Source organism: Xyrauchen texanus, chromosome 7 (genome assembly GCF_025860055.1).
Source record: "Xyrauchen texanus isolate HMW12.3.18 chromosome 7, RBS_HiC_50CHRs, whole genome shotgun sequence".
Classification (NCBI taxonomy): domain Eukaryota; kingdom Metazoa; phylum Chordata; class Actinopteri; order Cypriniformes; family Catostomidae; genus Xyrauchen; species Xyrauchen texanus.
This window is the reverse complement of record NC_068282.1, coordinates 46,319,921-46,345,576: the sequence shown is the minus strand read 5'-3', so window position 1 is coordinate 46,345,576 and position 25,656 is coordinate 46,319,921. Positions and strand designations below refer to the sequence as shown.

The 25,656-nt window shown below is 37.8% G+C and overlaps 1 protein-coding gene across 1 annotated transcript; it reads left to right on the top strand.

Annotated features, from left to right (window-relative positions):
• Positions 1 to 24,514, top strand: LOC127646935 (RNA-binding protein 26-like). Its single transcript, XM_052130919.1, has 22 exons — positions 1 to 285; positions 901 to 1,019; positions 3,237 to 3,373; positions 3,501 to 3,592; positions 5,728 to 5,975; positions 6,058 to 6,321; positions 8,224 to 8,463; positions 8,679 to 8,819; positions 9,158 to 9,292; positions 9,434 to 9,545; positions 13,198 to 13,357; positions 13,439 to 13,603; positions 14,703 to 14,822; positions 14,898 to 14,963; positions 15,106 to 15,228; positions 15,876 to 15,950; positions 16,293 to 16,460; positions 19,136 to 19,240; positions 19,432 to 19,635; positions 19,726 to 19,812; positions 20,947 to 21,060; positions 23,733 to 24,514. The coding sequence occupies exons 1-22, from the start codon at positions 227 to 229 to the stop codon at positions 23,820 to 23,822; spliced, it is 3,024 nt and encodes a 1,007-aa protein (XP_051986879.1). The 5' UTR covers positions 1 to 226; the 3' UTR covers positions 23,823 to 24,514.
• Positions 24,515 to 25,656: the final 1,142 nt, after the last annotated feature.

The window sequence follows — 25,656 nt, the reverse complement described above, 5'->3', positions numbered from 1 at the left end:
TGTCGAAAGTAAGAAAGAAGAGCTGAAAGTGTGGCGGACAGTTTGCTCACATTTACACATATAACTCCTGAACTACATCCCCCCGCGGTTGTGTTATAATACGTGATATTCCAGCGGCAGTTTATGAGTGACTGTGGCCTGGTAGTACAAACACACTGCAGCATTACCCAGCAGCTCATCACTCCTACAGGGGCAGAACTGCAGAAAAATACCCCTGCACTGAAAAATGATAATTGAAGACCTCGAAGGCTTGAAAACATGGCTCTCTAAGACTCTTGAACCGATGTAAGTGAGGTTGCTGGTGCAATTTGCACAAATATAATGCTCGTACATGTGATTACTGTCTTTATTTTGTTTAATATTTACAGTATATTTTCATGTTCCTGAAGTCTATGGGGTTAAAGTTTTTAAAAGATGGCTTTAAAATAGTTACTGACAAATGCATTGACTGAGAACACATAAAAGGACAGTTCACCTATGAAAATGTTGTGATCATTTACAGCGAACGATAGCCTCAGTAACCATTCACTTACTTTGAATGGAGAATAAAAGACAGTGTAACATTCTGGCTAACATCTCCTTTTGTGTTCCAATGAAGAGAGGAAGTCATACAGGTTTGAAACCACATTAGGGTGAGCAAATGACAGAATTTTTTATGGTGAACTATCCTTTTAAATTATAGTCCAGGTAACGGTTCTATTTGAATATTTGTGTTAATTTGTATTAATACTAAGGCTTGACCCTACCATCACCTTGTTGTGTCTACTTTGTAGTTTTCTTTAAGGACTGGTGCCTGTACAGATATAAGCAGGACACATCCTAATTTTTGCACTTTGTGACCAGATTATTATTTTTATAATTGTTTTTGTTTAATGCAAATGAAATGTATCTTTTCCATAGATGTGATGCCGATCCTTCTGCACTTGCAAAATATGTAGTTGCCTTGGTGAAGAAAGACAAATCAGAGAAGGAGTTGAAAGCACTATGCATTGACCAATTGGATGTATTCCTCCAGAAAGGTAAAATCAAGCTCTATCCATGTTTTGTGTGTGTGTGTGTGTGTGTGTGTGTGTGTGTGCATATATATATATTAATATATATATATATATATAGGTCATGTTCATAAAATAGTTGTGATGCAGTTCTCAAGACCAGACCCCTATTTAGATGTCAAATGTGGTTGCATTTATTCCCAGAAGGCAGTTCTGACTCCAATGATTTTTGTTTGTTTTTTTTAAAAAACACTAAAACTACAGTAAATGTAATAAATAGTGCCCATGTAAGTTATACAGGTTTTTAGCGACATTAGGGTGAGCAAATAATGATGATAATTTTAATATTGTGGTGAAATATACATTTAAATCCTTAACGCCAGATGATTACAAGGTCCTTTGATAAAATATAAACAATATTCTAGCATTTAGATTATATAAATGTATGCACACTTTAAGGATTGTTGTCATTCTATGAATTCCCATTGCTGTTAAAGGTATAGTTCTCCCAAAAATGAAAATTATCATAATTTATTTACTCATCCTCATGCCATCTCAGATGTGATTGACTTTCTTTTTTCTGCAGAACACAAAGACTTTTTTAGAAGAAAATCACATCTCTGTTGGCCCATACAATGCAAGTGAACTTTGTGGGTCCAGAACTTTGAAGCTCCAAAAAGGACATAAAGGCAACATAAAAGTAATCCATAAGACTCATGTGGTTTAATCCATGTCATCTGAAGCGATCCAATTGGTTTTGCAGGGCTCGTCATTAATGCTTGTCAGCTTTTCTGGGACATGTGGAACATTTGAACTGGCAATTTAAAGAGATTTTTACATTCCCGACTAAAATCTCAGTAACTAGTATTACAATATACAGTAAATTATAATAATATTAATACTATAACATTAATAAATTACACACAATTAAAATATATTATCTATCTTTAATATGCATCTGTTTTGAATATACAACATAACTGATTTAGCAGCTGGTTCTCAGGATTTTCTAACATTTTCAATGCATTTTGTCAAATATTAAACAGACGTTTTTAATGCAACTGGTGAGCTCTGACTTGTACTCTCAAATAGATGATTTACTCAAAAATTAAAATTTTGAAAAGTTAAAATAAAAAGTTGTATATGTTAACATTATTTCATGCACTATGAACTAACAATGAACAACTGTATTTTTTTAGCAACTAATATTAACAAAGATTTAAAATGCTGTAAAATATTGTTCATTGTTAGTTCATGATGCTAATGCATTATCTAATTTTAATGAACCTTATTGTAAAGTTTTACATAAACTTCTGTCATCATTACTCACTTTTATTTTGTTCCAAACCGGTCTGACTTTCTATCTTCCGTGGATAGGGAGAAGGATAGTTCTCAATTAGTCTCAATTCACTTTTATTTTATGGAAAAAATAATATGCAGTGAGAGTAAATAGCGACTGACATTCTGCCAAAAATCTAATTTTGAGTTCCTCAGAAGAGAAAAAGTCATACAGGCTTGAAGACAAGTAATGATTTACCATCTTTCTGCACTGTGTTCTTAATGGTTCTTAGGTGTAAATGAACCTAACGGTTCTTTCATCCTTTCTTTTGTTTTTGTCTCCAGTAAAGTAACTTTTTAAGTGAATTATCAATTTACTTGTCCTTCGGACAAGCACATGACAATGCTTAATGTCGAGCCCTGGGTTTTGGGTGACAACAGACTAAAATATAGCTCCATTTTCACTGTAAATCTTGACATCAGCAGTCTCTTTGTAATCGTGTTTTCAAGCTCAGTTACACTTCCTAGCGCCATCTAGCGCACTGTGAATGCATCAAGTACCAGGATGTGTAATCAAGCTTGAAATTATAATCGTGCCTAGAGACTGCAATGACAAGATGTACAGTATACAAAAAGTAGTTATATTTTGGTTTGTTCTGACCAGAACAGATTGGATCACTTCATAATTAATGGATTAAACCACATTAGTTTTATGGATTACTTTTATGCTGCCTTTATGTGCTTTTTGGAGCTTCAAAGTTTTGGACCCCATTCACCCATTTGCATTGTATGGATCTTCTAAAATATTCTTTATCTAAAACATATTCTGCTAATAATCTATGTTTGCATTTTAGTAGAAGAAAGTAAGTCATACACATCTAGGATGGCATGAGGGAGATTAAATGATGAGAATTTTTGTTTTTGGATGAACTATCCACTTAACATGCTTGTGCTTTCATTGTGCAGATACACAGATATTTGTGGATAAACTTTTTGAAGCTGTAAACACAAAGAGTTACCTACCTCAACCTGAACAGCCAACGTTCACAAGCAGAATTGAGACTATCCAGCGCACAGAGAAAGATGAATCGAAGCGAGAAGAGGTAAAATAAAAAAAATTAACGGAGACTAAAATTCCATCAGACTTTTTTCAGTGAACCCTTATGTTAAATTATGTCCTTAAATTTTTCCTGTAATGTTTTTCTTCTGATTCTTTTTATTGTACACAAGCAACCAAGCCGAGATGAGGAAAGAGATAAGAAATTCTCCAGGAGAATAAACCACAGTCCTCAGTCTATCTCCAGATACAGCCGAGACAGTAGGTGAGCATAATTGTTGTTTCATATTGTATTTTCCAAAAATTATATGCTAATTAACAGAGGTCGACTAATTGTGGATTTTGCTTATACGATAACTAAGGTCGTGGAAAAGGCAGATAAACTTTTTATAGTTGATTTATAGAATGATTTATAAAGAAAATTCTTCAGAAATGGTAAGAAAATAATATCAGAAAAAATTATGATTTGGTTTTTAACTATAAACAATCCCGAAACGCATCAGGGACTCTTATTTTGAAAAGACAAAGACTTGACTCCATTACAATGCTTTATATTTATGTATTAACTAAATAAAGCTTTTTATTGTCTATATATTAAGCAGAGGAAGGGTTTAGTGTATATACTGTATATACAGTTGAAGTCAAATAATTTTTTAACCTCTCCACAGATGTAATATTAGCAAACTATAGTTTTGGCGAGTAGTTTAGGGCATCTACTTTATGCATGACACGTGTAATTTTTCCAACAATTGTTTACTGACAGATTGTTTCACTTTTAATTGACTATATCACAATTCTATTGGGTCAGAAGTTTATATACACCAAGTTAACTGTGCCTTTAAACAGCTTGGAATATTCTAGCAAATTATGTCATGCCTTTAGACAGTTCGCCAATTAGCTTCTGATAGAAAATTATCTGATTTGGAGGTGTATCTGTGGATGTATTTTGATCATATAAAATCAAAAGAAATCAGCCAAGACCTCAGAATATAATGTGTGGACCTCCACAAGTCTGATTCATCCTTTGGAGCAATTTCCAAATGCCTGAAGGTGCCACGTTCATCTTTATAAACAATAGTATGCAAGTATAAACCCCGTGGGAACCATCATACCGCTCAGGAAGGAGATGTATTTTATCTCTTAGAGATGAATGCAGTTTGATGTGAAAAGTGCAAATCAATCCCAGAACAACAGCAAAAAACCTTGTGAAGATGCTGGAGGAAACAGGTAGACAAGTATCTATATCCACAGTAAATCGAGTCCTATATTTACATAACCCAAAAGGCTGCTCAGCAAGGAAGAAGCCACTGCTCCAAAACCACCATAAAAAAGCCAGACTACAATTTGCAAGTGCACATGGGGACAAAGATCTTACTTTATGGAGAAATATCCTCTGGTCTAATGAAACAAAAATTGAACTGTTTGGCCATAACAACCATCGTTATGTTTAGAGAAAAAAAGCGAGGCTTGCAATCCGAAGAACACCATCCCAACCGTGTAGCATGGTGGTGGCAGCATCATGCTGTGTGGGTGCTTTGCTACAGGAGGAACTGGTGCACTTAACAAAATAGATGGCATCATAAGGAAGGAAAATTATATGGATATTTTGAAGCAACATCTCAAGATGCCAAGAAGTTAAAGCTCGGTCACAAATGGGTCTTCCAAATGGACAATGACCACAAGCATACCTCCAAAGTTGGCTTAAGGTCAAGAATGTCAAGGTATTGGAGTGGCCATCACAAAGCCCTGACCTCAATCTGATAGAAAATTTGTGGTCAGAAATGAAAAAGCGTTTGTAAGAAAGGAGGCCTACAAACCTGACTCGATTACACCAGTTCTGTCTTGAGGAATGGGCCAAAATTCCAGCAACTTATTTTGAGAAGCTTGTGAAATTCTCTCTACTATTATTCTGACATTTCACATTGTTAAAATAAAGTAGTGATCCTAACTGACCTAAGATGGGGAATGTTTTCTAGTATTAAATGTTAGGAATTGTGAAAAACTGAGTTTAAATATACTTGGCTAGTATGTAAACTTCTGACTTCAACTGTACTTTACCAAATAAGATTTAATGTGGAATAATAATAAATAAATAATTATTTACAAGAAGGTTGAGACATGATATATGTACTTACAAGGCATCAATTGTTTTGTTGTATGCCTTTGCTTCATTTTAGATACTTTATTATCTAATCAATAAACAAAATATGCATTTGAAGTGAGGATAAAATACTGATGAATATGGTCTATGATGAAAGATTGAGGAACTCAGAGGAATAATAAAAAAAGCTTTACATAGCCATTTGGTAGAGGTATACTGATATATCTGTATACCTCTGCTATTTAGCTCTGTAAAGTTGCTCTGTCACCTGCCTCAAAAGTCTTTAAATGCATTTGCAGGAGAGGAGATGACCGCAAGAAAGATGACCGCACTAGAAAACGAGACTACGATCGAAACCCACCCCGAAGAGAATCATATAGAGAACGCTACATCCGCAGAAGAGAACGCAGCCGCAGTCGTAGTCGCAGCTGGAGTAAAGACCGCAATCGTGACCGTGATAGAGAGAGAGATCGTGACAGAGACCGAGATCGAGATCTCAGTCGATCACGAACTCACTCACGGAGTCGTTCCAGAAGTAGAAGCAAAGGTGTAACTTTCACTCTTCTCAGTTTGTGTAGTTTATTCTCATGTGTGATGTACATAACGTTTTAAACTCATTTCCTTTCTAGAGCGAGATTCTGGGAAGTCAAAGTATGACCACAGTTGTCCAGAGCTTCAGGAGGGGACAGCCGCAGAAGGCTACAGTACCACACCTCTCACACCCGTAAACTCCTCTGCTCATTTCCCAGTGCCCACCCTCAGTAGCACCATCACCGTCATCGCCCCCACCCACCACGGAAACAACACCACTGAGAGCTGGTCAGAGTTCCCTCAGGATCACACACCCTTCGGCAGAGGTGTCCCACCAAGGAAACGCTGCCGTGACTATGATGGTAGCTGAGCATTTCAATTCTATCCAATGCATAAACATCTAATTGTAACATGTGAATACATGATACATAATCAGTTAGGATGCTTATACTTTCATTAGTTTGCCAAGACATTTGACAGTTGGCTTTCATTAGTTGGCTGTGTTCCAAAACCTATAGTGAGCTACCTATGTAGACAGCATTTTTTTATAGGGATCATAGGCATGCTCCTCACACAAAGGCTGTTGCAAAAGGTAGGTAGCATAAAGCATCGATAAAAGTAGTTTGATCTAATTAAAAAATTACAATTTTACCTAACATTTGTGTGTGCTATGTATTTTAATGCTAATCGGAGTATTTTGTTAGCTGAGCAACATGATTGGTCCAAACGTTTTTGGAATCATTTGTGGGTTGAGCAATATTTGCTACGAGTTGCTGCTTATGTAGATCATTCCAAATTGGCCACTTAACCCTCCAATTCTGATCAACATGGGCCTCATTCATTGTTCGCTGTCATTTTTGACGGGAAACAGTACAGGTGTATTTATAAAAAAAACAAAAAATCGCCTGAGACATGTAAGCGACTTAACACAGTTTTTTTGTTATGTGCCATAGAATTAGTACAATAATAGTACTATAGTAGACAAATATTTCCTTCCTATTATATTAACAATTTCTTCATGTGCAAATAAATTACAAAAACTTCTATCTACCTTTTTTAAATAAAATCTTATTTTTGTAAAGATAATTTTTACAAAGCTAAAATTTTATGTGAAATTGAGTAAATGTAGCACTAAATAAGATTATTTTTTATTTTTTTTTAGCAATTTTATGTTTGTTATTTACTATATTAAATTGTGTTATATATTGCCATTGTATATCGGCCATTAAGGGTGCTTTCACACTACCACTTTTTGTGCGACCCAAGGTTGAATGACATCAAAGCTCTGTTTGTTTTGATCATGTGAATGCTGTTTTCTGAACTTGTGTGCGCACCCGCGAACTGCACCCGGGTCCACTTGAAAAGGTGGTCTGGGGTGTGGTTCATTGCTGATATGAATGCAGCCGTACCAAATTGCCGAAGTGAACTGCCTGTGATGACGTATAATTTGTGTCTTTGCAGGCTATATATTATAGTATAATGCATTTCTCCTATCTGCTTGTGTCCAACACACATCTTTCCGAGAGCAGCTCACGTTCTTCACATTTCTTGCAAAACGTCCATGGGCTCACGGCAGACAAACGCTAATATTCATCACATCATTGAACATTCAATGTATCCGTGTGAGATAAACACTGGTGTTCTATGCATGGCAATTTTTCATGGTATTTCCAAAGAGACTAACTTTAATACTTCACTTAACACAGTGACGTCTTCTCGAGTTGTTACCTAGTTACATTGGTAAACAGCTACCACTTGTACTCAAGTTAATGACGTAATCGGGGGGGACTCTGGTTCGGTCCAAGCAATCGAAACAAGTGTGAAAGCACACTAAAAAGCCCATATCGGTCAACCGCTAGTCACACCCCTTCATTGTGTGAGTGTGTTCTGCACTGTGACTGATTTGTAGATTCTATTTGACTAAAAAAAATTATTGGATTTTTCTGTGGTCGGTCAATTTTGACCGCGAACAGTAAAATAGTTTATTTTATTGTCACTTACACTTATTGAATCAAGTCCAAATATTTTGTGGGTGATCAGATGGCAAGTGGAAGAAAAGTCACCTAGTCTTGTACTGCTCAGATAAACAAAACCATTGTTATAATGTCGTTAAATTGATTTCGGTAAACGATTAACAAACAGTTTAGGAAGGTTGATGTTCCATTTCAGGTAGTAGACAGCAAGGAAGCTCACTGGGTTTTAGAGCAGAGCTTGCGTTCATTACAGAGTAACCATTGATTGCAACTTATTTTGTGTTCTTGCAGAGAAAGGCTTCTGTATGCGAGGAGACATGTGTCCTTTTGACCACGGCAGTGATCCAGTGGTGGTGGAGGACGTTAATCTTCCCAGCATACTTCCCTTTCAGCCTCCGCCTCTTCCTGTGGTTGACGGGCCACCTCCGCCTGGATTGCCACCCCCTCCCCCGCTCCTGACCCCACCAGTGAACATCAGACCTCCTGGGCCCCTGCCGGGCACAGTGCCTCCCAGCCTGCCCCCTGCTACAGGTACGACTATCATGTGCATCGCTGTATGCAAAAATACTTGATGTTTGGAATGAAAACAATGTCATATAAAGAGCCATTTTGATGAAAACTTGACAGCTTTAACAGTTTCCACCAGCATTGGTCGTGTGGATTTAAGGTTTTAAATGCTTGCGTTTGTGCAATCTTTAAAAAAAAGTAAATCTCAATTCTGTTTGAAGATTTGATCTCTCTTTCAGGCCCTCCTCCTCCTTTTCCTTCTCTGCAACCGCCTGGTATGGATGGCCCTCCAAACTCCATCACCGGCTCTGTGCCCACTGTAGTGACGTCAGGGATCCGGCCTCCGATCACTCAGCCCCCACCACCCCTCTTTACATCAGGTAATTGTTCACAGTCGCTCTGCAGGGCTCACTTATAATCCAGAAATAAAGTGATGACTCTGCTCATTTAGTGTTTACATGGAATGTAACATCTTGACCCTGCAATTTCATTTTATTTTTAATTTGTGTAAACTAGCACAGCTATGAAGAAAATTGGTTACCTGTGACGACTGTCAATTATACAGTTTTGTGGTCATTATACAGAAATATTTGAACATAGAATGCTGAGATTAACCAATCACAATCAAGTATTCCAGGGAGCTGTATAATATGGCTGTTCTAAATGCATATATTTCATAATTATAGAATTATACTTGCTATTTTATTTGTTGATATAGACTCATTTGAGACAGACGTGTATAATCCTGAGGCTCCCAGCATGAACTCGCGACCCATGTACAGACACCGGGTCAATGCTCAGCGGCCCAACCTAATTGGTCTAACCATGGGAGATGTGGATCTGCCCTCTAGAGGTAACAGAGAGAACTGCAGTCTCTTCTGAAGTTCTCTTTATGAATATAATAAGTCTTGCAATCTTTAAATATGTAGAAGTGTGGGCAATGTTTCTAATGAACTGTCTTTTCCTTTCTCTTTGGTGTGTGTAACTCTTTCAGAGAAAATGTCAAACAACAACAATATGCGAATAGTTTTGGAATCGGACTCCAGGAAGAGGGGGCCTGGAATGTTTGACAGAGTGATTCCTACAAAGAAACCCTGGTTTGACAAGTAAGACTTATTCATCATTATTAATAAAATAAATGCCTGAATATCCTCATCTAAATTATTCCATATTTGTAGGAGATTTAACTTCCATAATTGGACTTCTAACTTCTAACTTTAACTTCTATAATTGTATTTGAGCGGGTGTTTTTATTATATAATTTTTTTTTTATTCATTATTTTTCACTGTTATTACATTTTGATTACACTGGTGAATTATAAAGGGGCATTCATTAAGAAATTAAATTTGAAGTCAGAAGTTTACATACACTTAGGTTGAAGTCATTAAGAAAATAAATTGTGGAACTCAACAATTCTGGTTCACTATGTTCATCTATGTCCTATAATCGACAACCTGAAAGGCTGCTCAGCAAGGAAGAAGCCACTGCTCCAAAACCTCCATAAAAAAGCCAGACTACAGTTTGCAAAAGATCTTACTTTTTGGAGAAATGTCCTCAGGTCTGATGAAACAAAGTGGCAATAATGACCATCGTTATGTTTGGAGGTAAAAGAGTGAGGCTTGCAAGCTGAAGAACACCATCCTAACCGTGAAGCATGGGGGTGGCAGCATCATATTTTTGGCGTGCTTTGCTGCAGGAGGGACTGGTGCACTTCACAAAATAGATGGCATCATGAGGAAGGAAAATTGTGTGGGTATATTGAAGCAACATCTAAAGACATCAGCCAGGAAGGTAAAGCTTGTCGTAGATGGGTCTTCCAGATGGACAAAGATGCCAAGAATACCTCCAAAGTTGTGGCAAAATGGCTTAAGGACAACAAATTCAAGGTATTGGAGAGGCCATCACAAGCTCTGACCTCAATCTGAGGTCTGTGGGCAGAACTGAAAAAGCGTTTGTGAGAAAGGATGTCTACAAACCTGACTCGATTACACCAGTTCTGTCTGGAGGAATGGGCCAAAATTCCAGCAACTTCATTTGAGAAGCTTGTGGAAGGCTACCCAAAAAGTTTGACCCAAGTTAAACAATTTAAAGGGAATACTACTAAATACTAACACATTGTATGTAAACTTCTGACCCACTGGGAATGTGATGAAAGAAATTAAAGCTGAAATAAATAATTCGCTCTACTATTATTCTGACATTTCACATACTTAAAATAAAGTAGTGATTCTAACTGACTTTTTATCCAAAGCGACTTACAGTGCACTTATTACAGGGACAATCCCCCCTTAGCAACCTGGAGTTAAGTGCCTTGCTCAAGGACACAATGGTGGTGTCTGTGGGGATCGAACTGACAACCTTCTGCTTAACAGTTTAGTGCTTTAGCCCACTACAACACCAGCAATAAAATTTAAATGCTCAAATAAGGGAATTTTAAGCGAATAGCTCTCAAGCGCTCTGATGTGTGTGCCATCAGCAGTGCTCGTGCCAGACTCTTGCAAAAATATATATGAACTAACTTTGATAGTGAACACGAAGAGCTCTGGCTTCACTTTAAATTATCGTGTAATGCAAATGTTCATGGTCAAAGGGTATTCATAAGCTCCGTTTTAATGACACAAAGTGACATAGAGGAGGAGGCACATGCTTACTGTATTTCTGTGGAGTGATAAAATGATCAAACAGAATCTCCAAGATTTTGCTTCATGAGAAATACACGATGTGCCCAATTATTAGGCAAGTGAGTATTCTGATCATATTATTTCCATGCACATTTTCCAACTCCAAACCATATATATATTTAACCTTATATCAAGGTGTGAATAATTATTAGGTAGTGTATTACCTTACACTGAAAAGTCAAATATTGTAAAATGCCTTTCAGATGGATGCAACACTCTTGAAATAGCTAAACTAAATAGCTAAACATTTTGTTGTGAATAGTCAACTGGGGCGCAAAAAACGCATGGAGAAGAAAAGATGCAAATGAACTGCAAAAGACTTGATAAGAATTAAACCTGAAGCTACCAGGAACCCATTATCCTCCAATGCTACCATATTCCAGAACTGCAACCTACCTGGAGTGTCCAGAAGTACAAGGTGCAAAATGCTCAGAGACATGGCCAAGGTCAAGAAGGCTGAAACACGACCACCACTGAATGTCTTCACAAGTTGAAGCGTCAAGATTGAGCAAAGAGGTACACAGACAGATTTTTCAAAGGTTTTATGGACTGATGAAATGAGTGACTCTTGATGGACCAGATGGATGGGCCCATGGCTTGATAACTAATGGACACAGGGCACCACTTCGTGTCAGATGCCAGCAAGGTGAAGGAGGGGTACTGTTATGGGCTGCTATCATTAAGGACCTTTTCGAGTTGAAGATGGACTGAAACTCAACTCTCAATCCTACTGGCAGTTTCTGAAAAATACTTTTTTCAAGCAGTTGTAAAGGAAGAATTCCTCAGCATTCAAGAAGGCCATAATCTTTATGCAGGACAATGCTCCATCTCATACATCCAAGTACTTCACTGCTTGGCTAGCTAACAAGGGCCTCAAAGATATCCAAATAATGACTTGGGCCCCCTTCCTCGGCCCCCTTCCTCACCTGACTTAAATCCTACTGGGAACTTGTGGGCCCTTCTCAAATGTGAGATTTACAGTGAAGGAAGACAATACACCTCTTTGAACAGCATTTGGGAGGCTGTGGTTGCTGCTTCAGTGAAAGATGATCATGAACAGATCAATAAATTGACAGACTCCATGGATGGAAGGCTCATGGCAGTTATTGAAAATAAGGGTGTCTGTAATGGTCACTGAATATTTTTGAAAGGCCAAAGATGTTATTTAATTGTCATTTTGTGTTAATTGTTTATTCTCCATATTTAGAGTAGGTGCACAATATAATATGATATAATAAAAATATATATTTAATGTTATATATAAAATTTTATTTTTTTTATATATATGTGTGTGTGTGTGTGTGTGTGTGTGTGTGTGTGTGTGTATATATATATATAATTTCAATTCAAAGGGGCTTTATTGGCATGAATGTAAACAATACAATATTGCCAAAGCAGAGGCTGTGTAAAAAAGAACTACACCTTAATCTATACATTTAGTTTAACAAATATAAAAATAAATACAAAACAGGTTCAGAACTGCTAAAGACCACAGTGTTAAAATAACTGAAGAGAACTGACATATACCGACACTGATAGATATATATATGGTAAATGGTCTGCCCTTATATAGTGCCTTTTTTTAACCTTAGATGTTACCAAAGTGCTTTACACTGTCCCATTCTCTCTCTCTCTCACACACCAATGATGGTAGAGCTGCCATGCAATGTGCTAGCCTGCCATTGGGAACAACTTGGGGTTCAGTGTCTTGCCCAAGGACACTTCGGTATGTGGAGTCATGTTTGCCGGGAATCGAACCGCAAACCCTGCGAATTAGCGTCCGACCCGCTCTACCACCTTAGCCACAGCCGCCCATATATAATATATATATATATATATATATATGAGATATAGATTATTTTTTTTTTTTTAATGTAAGATTTTATAGTACACAAAAATATAATAATAACTACATCCAAAAATGCATCCTCTATTCTGTCAATTTAACACCTTAATTTAAAAATGTAAATTCCAATTATTTTTTTTTATCTTTTTTCTATCTCAGTCCATTTAATTGATTTCTGTGACATCACTGTAAATGTTTGTATTTTAATATAAAAATGTTTTGCTCCACAGGCCAAACTTCAACAAGCCCAACAGTCAAGGCTTTCACAGAAAGGTTCCCTACTTTTTACCAAACACCAAACTGGCAATCAGACAGATTCCACCTGAACTCAACAACATCAGCAAACTCAACGAGCACTTCAGCAAGTTTGGCACCATTGTCAACATGCAGGTACTGTGATTTAAAGTCCAATGTAGGATGTTGATATTTAATGGTCACAGAAGGCTTATAGACATACTTCCTCTGTTTAAGGTGGCATATAATAATGACCCAGAGGGGGCGTTGATCCAGTTTGCCTCCCCTGAAGAAGCTAAACGGGCTATACAAAGCACAGAAGCTGTGCTGAATAACCGGTTCATCAAAGTACACTGGCACAGAGAAGACACAACAGAACATGCACACACCACACCACTTCCAGTATGAAAGCTATTTGTTCATTTTTAAGTGTTTATAATAGGGCTGGGTGAAACGGCCAAAACTATTATCACATCATTCGACATCGATATTTATCACGATATACATTTGCACATTACACCGTTTTTGATATTTCCAAGTTGACAGAAGAAAAGAAATAAAAAATCTTAAACAGTCAAAATAGTCTATAGTATACAAAACTGTATTGTGGACCAGAGACAGCCAAAGCATTGGTGTCTGAGGGATCTTTTACCAAAATATACAAATATTTTATAGAGTTCATCAATCGAGTGCAGTTGGATGTGTATGTTAAAAGATCATCTGTTTGTTTAAGCATAATGACAGCATATCATTATTAAATTCAAATTAGTGTTTTGCGCAGAAGAAAATCACTAAAAAGCATTTGAGTGAAGGTGTCTCAACACCGACACTGCTGTAGAAACGGTTATTTTTTCCTGTAAATACTGTTGTCATGATAAATACATATCTCTGATGAGCTATTCAAGAGACTGGACAGATTTGTGCTGTGTTGAGCAGCTCGTAAGTGAGATTGCGAGCGCACATTTGATTGATCCGGTGGTGGAGGACGAATCTCAGTTGCGTCTGAGACTGTCAATCAGTGCATCTTATCACGTGGCTTGTTGAACTGCGTTACCACGGAGACATGGCGCGCGTGGAGGCTTCACGCTATTCTCTGCGGCGTCCATGCAAAAATCACAGTGTGATTCACTTTATTCAGCGATGTAGAGAAGTAGCGTAAATACTCATGAAAATCCTCGCAATTCATACATAATTAATAGGCTGCTGATAAATATATTTCTGATGATGATATCATAACTCGGGCTGCAAAAGATCACTTGTGGGCCACGTGTTGAGTAGCGATGGTCTAGATATAGAACACCAGCTAAATATGTGAGGAAATGACGGAAAGCTTATCACCTATATCATGGATTATGTATCGCGATAAATATTAAGATCGTTTTATCACCCATAATTATTTATAACTATATTTTTAATGCACATCTTTTTACAAACTGATTGTGTATATTATAGATGTACTACTGCTGTGTGCAGCTCTGATTGTGATATGTCATTTGTGTAGAGTGTACAGGCCACCCAGGAACGTCCTGTGACCACACTGAAACAATCAGTCAAAGACCGGCTCGGACCCCTGCCCACTCCCCAACCTGAACCCCAACAGGACCCCAGTGTCACTCCACAGGTAAATTAATGTTCATGTTTGTTTGTGATCTTGCTGTATTTGCAGTCTGACAATGTCTTTTTCTGTTCTCTGCAGAATACAACCAAGACTTCAGTGAAAGCACGTCTGGGCTTCTCTAAACCAGCTGGCCTTGGAGGAAAGGTTGGTTTTTTGTGGTCTTAAAAAGATTTATGAAGTCTGGTCCACATTGCAGATTATTTCGTTTCGTCCAAGAGAGTCCAGTGTGGTCTCTCAGACATAACATAAAGCATTCTTGGTTAAATCTTAAAACATATCTTCACAGGTCTTTTCCACATCGACCGGCCTTACTAAGACTGTTTATAATCCAGCAGCAATGAAAACAGGCCAGAAGGGGGCACCATACAGAACAGCAGTGAGCTCAGGGGATGCCATAAAGAAGAAACTGGTTTGTGTAAATATGTTACAAACAGGGTTGGGTGGGTTAACTTTAAAATGTATTCCACTACAGATTATAGAATACATGCTGAAAATTTTTATTTGTAGCATATTCTATATAAAAATGAATGAGATTTTTGCAGTTTGTCTTTGCCGTTATATCAAAGGTCTTTCTAGAGAAAAACAAATTGATCTAACATGGATGTTCTTGATAGAAAAAAAAAATGTAATCTTGCTTGATAACAGGTGCATGTAAAAGGGCTGGAAATAGCATTTTAGCTTAGCATAAAGCTAATGTTTACATGGCAATTTACACTATTTCTGCTGCTCCAAACTTACCTGCAAACACTGTTTAAATGCTTCTTGGAATGCATGGATGTTTTCCAACTAAGTAAACTATAAATTAAATGAAACAAATGACAGACAAAGCAATCTCTTCGGTAATCAAAATAATTGATTAATGTTACTGTATTCTGATTACCATACATAATCCCGTTTTGTGTATTCCGTTACTCCCCAACTTTGGTTTTGAAAGCAACTTGCAAGTGGCATGTGATACGATTATGTTGACACAATTATCACACTTTTTTGCTGTTAAGTGAAAGCTTGTCCTACATCTGCTCTTAATGTGTTTGTGAACTTGTGTTATTTCACTAGGAGGCGCTGAAGCTTCAGCAGGACGTCAGGAAGAAGAAACAAGAGATTTTGGAGAAGCACATTCAGACACAGAAGGTGTAACATTAATCATTAACATTGGGACTAAAAAAAAAAAAGGGAAATTTTTCCTTTATGATGTAGTGATAACTGCCAAGGTAAAAGTGTATTTGGAGAACATTTATAGGAAACTCGTATCCAGACAGTCTCTATTTGATTCTACTAAAGTATGAAGGACAATTAGCTATTTGTTGTTGGGCAGTTGACATTATGGGTGTGGGTTTTTGTTTTCTCTCTCCAATTTTAAGATGCTCAGTTGGCCAATGCTGGTTTGAGTCTGTCTTGCATCATTTCAAAAAGTAGTTTCATTTATTTGGTGTTGTTGTATACTAAATTACATTTTGTGTGTTTGTCCTCAAGTTGCTTATATCAAAGCTGGAGAAGAACAAGTCCATGAAGGCAGATGATAAAGCTCAGATCATGCATACACTCACCACACTTACCAACAGCATCACCAAACTACAGGTGGAGATCAAGGGACTTTCTTGTACCAATGCAGTCAAGAGCATGCCCAAGAGCAAAGCCCAGGTACATAGTGTTGAGCACACTCCTTTTAGCCTAGTTCAATATAAATGGATATATTAGCAAATTAAATAAAAACCATTCTGTTGTCAAGTATGTTTCTATTAAATAAACATTGATTTAATTATTCAGGAAAAGTGTACAGTTGTAAAATAAAGAGCAAAAAAACAAAACATATTACAAGCAATATATCAAAAAACAACAATAGAACAAAGATACAAATAAAGTCACAAGAACAAGCCTAATTATCTTATCTGGGTTGCTTCTAAAACAAGATAAAGTACATTTATCTCGTCTTAAGGATTTTAAAATATGTTTACAGGAGAACAATACAAAAACTTATCAAGAATAATATTTTTGCTGTACATCTTATTTCTAATATCAAAGGTCTTAGTAGTGAAAAACAAATGTAACGTCTAACGTAAATGTTCATAAAAGAAAAAAATAGTGTTGCTTTTACATAAAATATGTATGTATTATTTTTGCATCATGCTTTTTAATTAAATTCAGTTTGTCATTTTATGTCAGCATAACTAGAAAACTTTGTTAGGTATGCACAAATGTATGAGTTCATTCAACTTTTATTTAAAAAGATATGTCAGATGAATACAATTTAACAATTAACAGCACAATGTTTCAAATTAACTTTAATATTGTTGTTTCTTCATAATTGAATTAGCTCAAGTAAATAATGACTAAGGTCAGACATTAACTATTTCTTCTGCCCCGAACTTCAAAAACCCACAGTGGACACAACGATTTTCTCTATGAAGCCCCCAAAGAGAAAGTTCCTCAATTATGTCATATCCATCTTTTCACTCATAACAGTGTGAAAGTGGCCTCTGTCTGCTCTTTGGATCACATAAAATGTTTTCGGATAAATGTTTTCCAACTAAATATTAAATTAGAAAAATAATTGCGAAGTAATCTCTTTAGTAATACTTATTGAATGTAACTGTATTCTGATTACCAACTATTTAAATGGTAAAAACACTGATCAATCACAACATTAAAACCACCTGCCTAATATCACGTAGGTCCCCCTCGTGCCGCCAAAACGGCTCGGACCTGTCGAGGTATAGACTCCACGAGACCACTGAAGGTGTCCTGTGGTATCTGGCACCAAGATGTTAGCAGCAGATCCTTTAAGTCCTGTAAGTTGTGAGGTGGGGCCTCCATGGATCAGACTTGTTGGTCCAGCACATCCCATAGATGCTCAATCGTTTTGAGAACTGGGGAATTTGGAGGCCAAGTCAACACCTTGAACTCTTTCATGTTCCTCAAACCATTCCAGAACAGTTTTTGCAGTGTGGCAGTGCACATTATCCTGCTGAAAGAGGACACTGCCATCAGGGAATACCGTTTCCATGACGTGGTCTGCAACAATCTTTAGGTAGGTGGTACCTGTCAAAGTAATGGCCACATGAATGCCAGGACCCAAGGTTTCCCAGCAGAACATTGCCCAGAGTATCACTCTGCCTCCAACAGCCTGCCTTCTTCCCATAGTGCATCCTGCTGCCATCTCTTCCACAGGTAAATGACGCACATGCAACCGGCTGTCCACATGATCTAAAAGAAAACAGGATTCATCAGACCAGGCCACCTTCTTCCATTGCTCCTTGGTCCAGATCTGACGCTCACATGCCCATTGTAGGCCCTTTTGGCAGTGGACAGGGGTCAGCATGGTCCCTCTGACTGGTCTGCAGCTACGTAGACCCATTCACAGCAAGCTGCGATGCACTGTGTGTTCTGACACCTTTCTATCATGGCCAGCATTATGCTTTTCAGCAATTTGTGCTACTGAAGCTCTTCTGTGGGATCGTACCAGACGGGCTGGCCTTTGCTCCCTACACGTATCAATGAGCCTCGGGCTCCCATTACCCTGTCACCGTTTCACTGGTTGTCCTTCTATGGAACACTTTGGTAGGTACTAACCACTGAATACTGGGAACACCCCACAAGACTTGCTGTTTTGGAGATGCTCTGACCCAGTCGTCTAGCTATCACAATTAGCCCTTTTTCAAAATCACTCAAATCCTTACGCTTGCCCATTTTTCCTGCTTCCAGCACATGAAATTCAAGAATTGACTGTTCACTTGCTGCCTAACATATCCCACCCATTGACCGGTGCCATTGTAATGAGATTATAAATGATATTCACTCCGCCTGTCAGTGGTTTTAATTTTCTGGCTGATAAGTGTATAGTAAAATACAATTACTAATACTTTATATTTTTATATGCTATCCTATTACATTTATTCCGTTTTTTCCAAACACTGCTGATACTGGTGTAGTTCATTTTATTGTTGAATAGAGCTGTTCAGGTTGTAAATAGAATTACCATTTTCGAGCCATGGGTTCCCTCTTGATTTTCCTATGGGTTTTTATATTGGCAGTTGTGTATTTATGAGTAAAATAAGCTCTGTGTTAAACATTACTTGAAGATACTTGGACGTTTTTGTCTAGCAACTTGTTAGCAAATTTTTTTTTAAATGCTGTGGCTTCAAAATTTTAATTTGAGGTATACAAATTGACGTCACAGCTGAACATCTATTGGTACCAAAGTTCTACATCAGAATGTTGTGCTGTTTCTATATAGATTGGGATATGTTACATCTCTAGTTATATCTGGACTGATGAAAATGTTTCTCACCTTGTTGTTCTGATGCACATATACACAGGCTCAGAAGGAGCTCCTTGACACAGAGTTGGACCTCTTTAAGAAAGTCCAGACAGGAGAGGACACCGCTGAACTCAAGATCAAATACACTCAGCTACAGTTAGAGGTATATTACCTGTAGACAATGTGACCTTTTTCTTTATTTCCATACTTTTGATCAGTACTTAGAATTGTTTAACTTAAACAGCATTCACAACACAGGACTTTAGAATTTAGATTGTATCAAACCTGCCACAAGGTGGCACTATAATACTTCTTCAATTTTCAAGGTTGGATTAATTCTTAAATTTCCTTCAGGCTGCCAAAAGGGGGCTCCTAACTCCAGGCTGTGGGAGGGGGGCCCACACCAGGGGTCGGGGTGCCCTGAGGAGTCGGGGTCGAGGTAATCGGGGACGCGGGAGAGGAGCTCCAGCTTACGCTGTTGTGGACCATCGACCCAGAGCTTTAGAGATCAGCGGCTTCATTGAGGGCGATCGAGTTGACCTGTTGCCTCACTTTGCAGTGAGTTACTTTAAAAGGCACACAAACAAACTGTTTACAATTAGAGGAGAGCTTGTCTTAGTCATAACTGATTCTTCAATTGTCTTCCAGCAATTCGGAGAGATTGAAGATTGCCAGATGGAGGATTCTAGTCTAAGGGCCATCATTACGTACAAAAGTCGTGCAGAGGCAGAACGGGTACTGATGTACTCTCTACAACAAATTTGCCCATTTTATTTCATTTAAAATGATTATTATTTTATTTGTATTTTTTTATATACAAGATTTTTGATTAATTTTAAGAATTTCCTACATTTGTCAAAAATTTTACACATTTTTGCTTTCACTAATTTAACATTTTCCTGTGACTAATTTATTTCTAAAAAATAACATTATTAAATGTAGTCGCTTAAAAGCTGCATGCATAATAATTAGTGCTGTCAAAATTAACATGTTAATGCAAAATTCTCTTAAAGCCACAAATTTGTTTTGTTAACGTGTCATATATGACCATTTAAATAAACCGTAGTTCATGAGAAGTGAGTCAGTTTATGCAAACACCGTTAATGTCACATGCATTGCCGTCCGGAAAACAGATGGTGGGAGACATTATGTTGAGACCTGCGGCAAGCATTTTATCATAGAAGTGGAACATGCCCTCAAAGCATAGATAAAGCTCCTAACATTGTAACCTCATTGAAGTGGCAAGACAGCAGCCATTTGAACACAAGCCTTGCACGGCGCAAGCGCGAAGCAAAGGTTGCGAGTGCGATGTGAAAGTGTGAGGCGATTTGTCTGTGATCCGCGACTGCTACCGGATCCTTGAATAACATATAACATGTCAGTTAAGACAGCCGGTGGAGTTTCTGGTGCCCCCCTAGGGAGTTGGTGCCCTACGCAGACTGCGTAATATGCGTATAGGGAGCGGCGGTACTGATTTCCGGCTAACGGAATCCATGCTGCTGTCTCCAAGGTTCTGTCACAGTGTCTCTGTTTGATAGTGCACTAGCCAGTGCAGAAGTTGGAGACATTGCTGGAACCCTGCAGGTAATCTACACTGTCATGGGGTTAACCCATTTAATCACACTGGTTTGAGAAAAATACCTCTTGATGAAGCATATTTTGTCCACTCATGTTTATAAAGATATTGCGATTTAACAAAAACAAATTGTAATTGTTTGACAGCCCTAATTATAATGATTAAATAATTGTTAAAAAAAAGATGCTGTTTAAAATGGTTTCAGGTAGAGTATAGCATGTCACATTGCAAGCCATGTCATAAACACACTTTCCATGCTGTTATATACACTCTAAAGCAACTCTTTTCCTCAGGCGGCAATCCATGGTGTCCGGTTAAATAATCAGCTACTACGTTTGGCCTGGCATAAACCTGTGCTCTCCCTCAACAGTACAGACCAAGATGAGGCTGAACGCGAGGATGAGGAGGTACAGCTTTCATCACTGTTCATTTAAATGTGTGCTGACTGCTCTGTATGAATTAATTATGTCTTATATTATTATATTAATATAATCTTAATTAAATTTTGCATTACATGTCAAAATACAAACAACACTTCACATGCCCCACCAGAGTAAGAAGTGTATTGGACCACTGCTACACCACTGTATTTTTTCTATTATATCAAAATGTCAAATGTTATCTTCACATGGAATGTGAATGGGTTGGTGCACCCCATAAAAAGAAGGAAGGTTATTTATATTCTTAAGCGTAAGAAATTTGATAGTGTTTCTTCAAGTAACGCATCTTTTCAAACATTTGGGAAGATATGGGGTGGGCCTGCTTTCTTAAGCGCTGACTCAAGTAAGAGCAGGGGAGTCATTACATTGATAAGTAAACATCTACAATTCAAATCTTTCAAAAAGATTAAAAATAAATTAGGGAGAATCATTATTGTTGACATTTGGTCCTCAGTATCCTCTGTGGGCATGAATTGGGAGGCACTTAAGGTGGTTCTTAGGGGTCTGATCATACCGTATGCCTCATTTACCAAAAAATCCAAAGCCAATGGACTCGTGGAGTTGGTAGTGAATATTAAAAGTGCAAAGCCAGAGCCGAAGTGCCGAATGTTGTCTGATGGCCTCAGAGAATTGACCCGACTGAAATGCATTTATAATGCTATTTTGTCACGGAAAGTGGAGTTTTGGTTATTCAGGGCAAGACAGTCATACTTTGAGTCGGGGAACAAAGCATGGAAGCTTTTGGCTTGATAATATAAAACAGAGAGAGTCTTTTTCTACCATTCCCTCTGTGAAATCTGCTGGTGGTGAATTTTTTACCTCGGCCATTGATATTAATTATGCCTTTTAATAAGTTCTATCTTGATCTTTATAGTTTCAAGTCTTCATCTGCTGATGAAGTTATTAGAAAATGTGTGGAACCATTAGATCTCCCTAAACTGACGACTGAGCAAAATAATTATCTTGATTCTGAGATAAACTTGGAGGAGCTTGACGAGGTAATTAAGGCCTTACCTACAGCCAAGGCTCCGGGGCCAGATGGTTTTGCTGCTGAATTTTTTAGATCTTATGCTACAGAGCTGGCTCCACTTTTGTTAGAAGTTTATACTTTATTATTAAAGAATGTAAAGCTTCCTCCAGCCATGACACAAGCCCGGATCAGTCTGATTCTTAAAAAGGACAAAGATCCAAGTGAGTGTAAAAGTTACCGTCCAATTTCCCTGATCCAGCTAGACATTAAAATATTGTCAAACATCATGGCTAACCAATTAAGTAAAGTTATGACTTGTCTTATTCATATAAATCAGGTGGGGTTTATTCGAGGCCGTAGTTCTGCTGAGAACATTAGGCGTTTCATCAATATCATGTGGTCAGTAGCGAATGATCAGTCTCCGGTCGCTGCCATCTCACTTGATGCCGAAAAGACATTTGATATGGTAGAATAAGATTATCTTTTTAAAATTTTGGAACTGTAAGGGTTTAATTAATTTATAGACGCCTGGTAGCGGCGGTACAAACAAATTGATTAATTTCAGATGATTTTAATCTGAATAGGGGCACCTGGCAGGGCAGGGTTGCCCTTTATCCACATTATTGTTCTGCCTTGACCTGGAACCATTAGCAGCCACGATAAGAAAGGAGGATGATTTTCCATGGGTGATGGTGGGAGGTTTGGCGCATAAGCTTCTGCTTTACACAGATTATATTTTATTTGTTTCTGACCCTTCTAGATCTATCTGTTGCCTCAACAGAATTATTAAAGTTCTCAGGATACAAAGTCAATTGGTCTAAATCTGAAGCTTTGGCTCTGACAGCGTACTGTTCAGTAACGGCCTTCCAGTGGCCCAAACAGGGCATTAACTAAATCAAAAAATTTGCTGGGAATAAAATACCCAAATATCTTAGAGTACATTTTGATCCTTTAATTAAAAGGTTTTTGAGTGATGTGGACAGGTGGGCTTCATTACATTTATCAGTGATTGGGAAGATTAATGTTATTAAAATTAACTGTAACTTCTCTGATCCAATGTAATGTATTTAATGCGGTTTACCGCTATACCGCGGGAATATCTTGCTTTTCAACCGCGGTTAGAAAAAATCCATACCGCCCCAGCCCTAGCGCCACATGCTCTGTAGGGTTTTTGGGAGTTGGAAGTCAGACTCTGTAGAGAGTCAACTAATGGCTTTTTACTGCAAGTTTGAAATGCCAAGTATCACACCCCTCCCCTACTCTGATCTTCACTTCACACAAGCACCAACACCTCCTGGATTTTTGTAGATAACCAGTAGTTCCAAAATGCAACTATCGGCACAGGTTAATCGGTAAAACCGATATATCATTAAACTGCTAGCCTGGCATCATATTGCACCAGGGTTAAAACCAAAAGACAGTTGTAGACAATCAAACTCACCAAACAGCACAAGTTTGGGACACGTCCCACTCTATATTTTTGCATTACACTTGTCGCTCTCAGGAAAATGTTGTTTAGTGGTCCTGCCACAGTATACACCGTCTAGCAGAATCTCTATCAGGTGATGTGTTTCTATACCTATACACTCATACCTCTGTAAATCATCTGATCATCTGTTAAAGTTATCTGTGCATTTCGTCATGTATTCTGTATTCTGATTGGCTGCAGTTTGCAGAGGATTCGATGGTGGACGATTCTCTTCTGCAGGACGATGATGAAGAGGAAGATGATAATGAGTCACGCTCATGGCGCAGATGAAGACAAAGTCTTCTCTCCATTCCAGTTGCACCGCATCCCATAACCCGAGCAAGAGCATCTGATCTGCAGTTCTGTGTTTTGAAAAATTTTGTTTTTAACAATCTAATTTACATTTCATTGGCTATTTTATTTTACTTAGAAAACCCTGAGCAGTAAATTCAGTAAAACTCCCATCAGATGGCTGTAAATTTGAACGATTGAGATGTCAAATAACATGAATGATTTAGTTTTTCGCCCACATCTATTGTTTTTTATTGTCAAAACATGGACTAACTTTTGCCTGTTAAATTTGTTTTTTATTGGTCAAATAGATTGGCCCAGATTTCTTTTCAACCATTCTGAAAATGTTAGTTTAAGACAAACAAATGTAAAGATAACTGCATAGCATTGTTATGACAACATGTTGTACGCTTTCCTTGGTATAATCAGTCTGAGGAGGAAGTTGCTTTTGTGTACATATTTTATGTATGAATTTTAATGGTTGTAAAAATTCTTTGCTTCTGGATTCCTCTGCTGGGTTTCATTTTGAAATGTATAAAAAATAAAGAATTGGAATGGTCTACAAAAAATATCAGCTGATGAGAAAAAAGAAAAAAAAAAAGAGCTTGCTTCATTAGCAGCAAAAAATCTGAACAGCTGAAAAAAAATCTGAACAGCTGAATAAAGACCATTTCAAACCCCCACCCACCCAATCCTCACAAAAAGAGCAAATTTCCAAAAATTATTTGTGTACCATCATACCAACAGGTTAGTATGTTGAACAAGCAGCAAAAACAAAGGTAAGCAAATGTTTTTATTTTTTTATTATGATTAAGGTCAGGATTAACATTTCGGGATAATTATTGTTTATTTACATGCTCTTTTTCTTTATATCTGGATTTATAGTTTTAAAAAAAAATTTTTATCTGGAATTTCTTTTGTTTTAGTTGATTTTTTTTTATAATAATAATTAAAAATATATATAATTCTGTGCATTTTGCCCATTACAGGTCGTGCTGACAGGGACAATGCAATGGTAATAAAATTGAAAGGATTAAGCTTCAACTACATCAGATCAACATTTCCAAAACATTTTTGCTTGCCGCCATGTTGCAAATTGGTAAATGCATCCTACGATTACATTCTTGATTGTCTCATACATTTAATTGTCAATTTCTAAAAGAAAAAAGGTTTACACTTTTATTTCCTACAGGACACTGAAGCCAGTTTTTACAATATTTGTTGACCCATGATGCCCTCACACGCCATCCAGGCTCCCTGCATCCGGCCCCCCACAAACCCGGAGCATCACATTTGCATAGTGGAGAACGAATTACCCAATCAGAGCCATAGCAGTCGGTGATGTGGCTCTCTCACCTTGGTTCCTGTCATAGAAACTCAGCTAATTGTGAGAAATTCGATTTGTTCTTATAGTGTGTCCTGAAGCTCAGCCTTACCCCACCATATAAACCTCACCCGGCCCAGCAAGGGGCCCTTAAATTGAGACACTCTCCACCCTCACCCCCTCCTACATGGCCTCATGCCTCATATACTACTGTCTCAAACCCCCCTGCTTCCATGACTGGGACCCAATCTCTCTTGTGTACACTTACATACAGGCCTAAAGTGTGTGTGCAAGTGTGTGTGTATGCAAGCTGCATTCCTCCCTAGTTAAAATTGACCTTTGACCTCTATCCCAGTGTCATATAACATTTTAATAAGCTTTGTTGGGTCAGTTAGAATGTCGGTCATCACTATGGAAATCGGCTAGAATTCAGGACACTTTTTGAGAGATGTAAATTGTGGTTCTTAAATAGGCCTATTTAATCTGAGGGCTACTGTGTCGTGGACCCCC

Bases quoted from the DNA above. Each gene is read 5' to 3' on its own strand.
- LOC127646935 (XM_052130919.1), top strand. From the start codon at position 227: ATGATAATTGAAGACCTCGAAGGCTTGAAAACATGGCTCTCTAAGACT. The intron at 13,604-14,702 runs GTATGAAAGCTA...TCATTTGTGTAG, and splicing joins CACACACCACACCACTTCCA to AGTGTACAGGCCACCCAGGA. The intron at 16,461-19,135 runs GTACATAGTGTT...ACATATACACAG, and splicing joins TGCCCAAGAGCAAAGCCCAG to GCTCAGAAGGAGCTCCTTGA.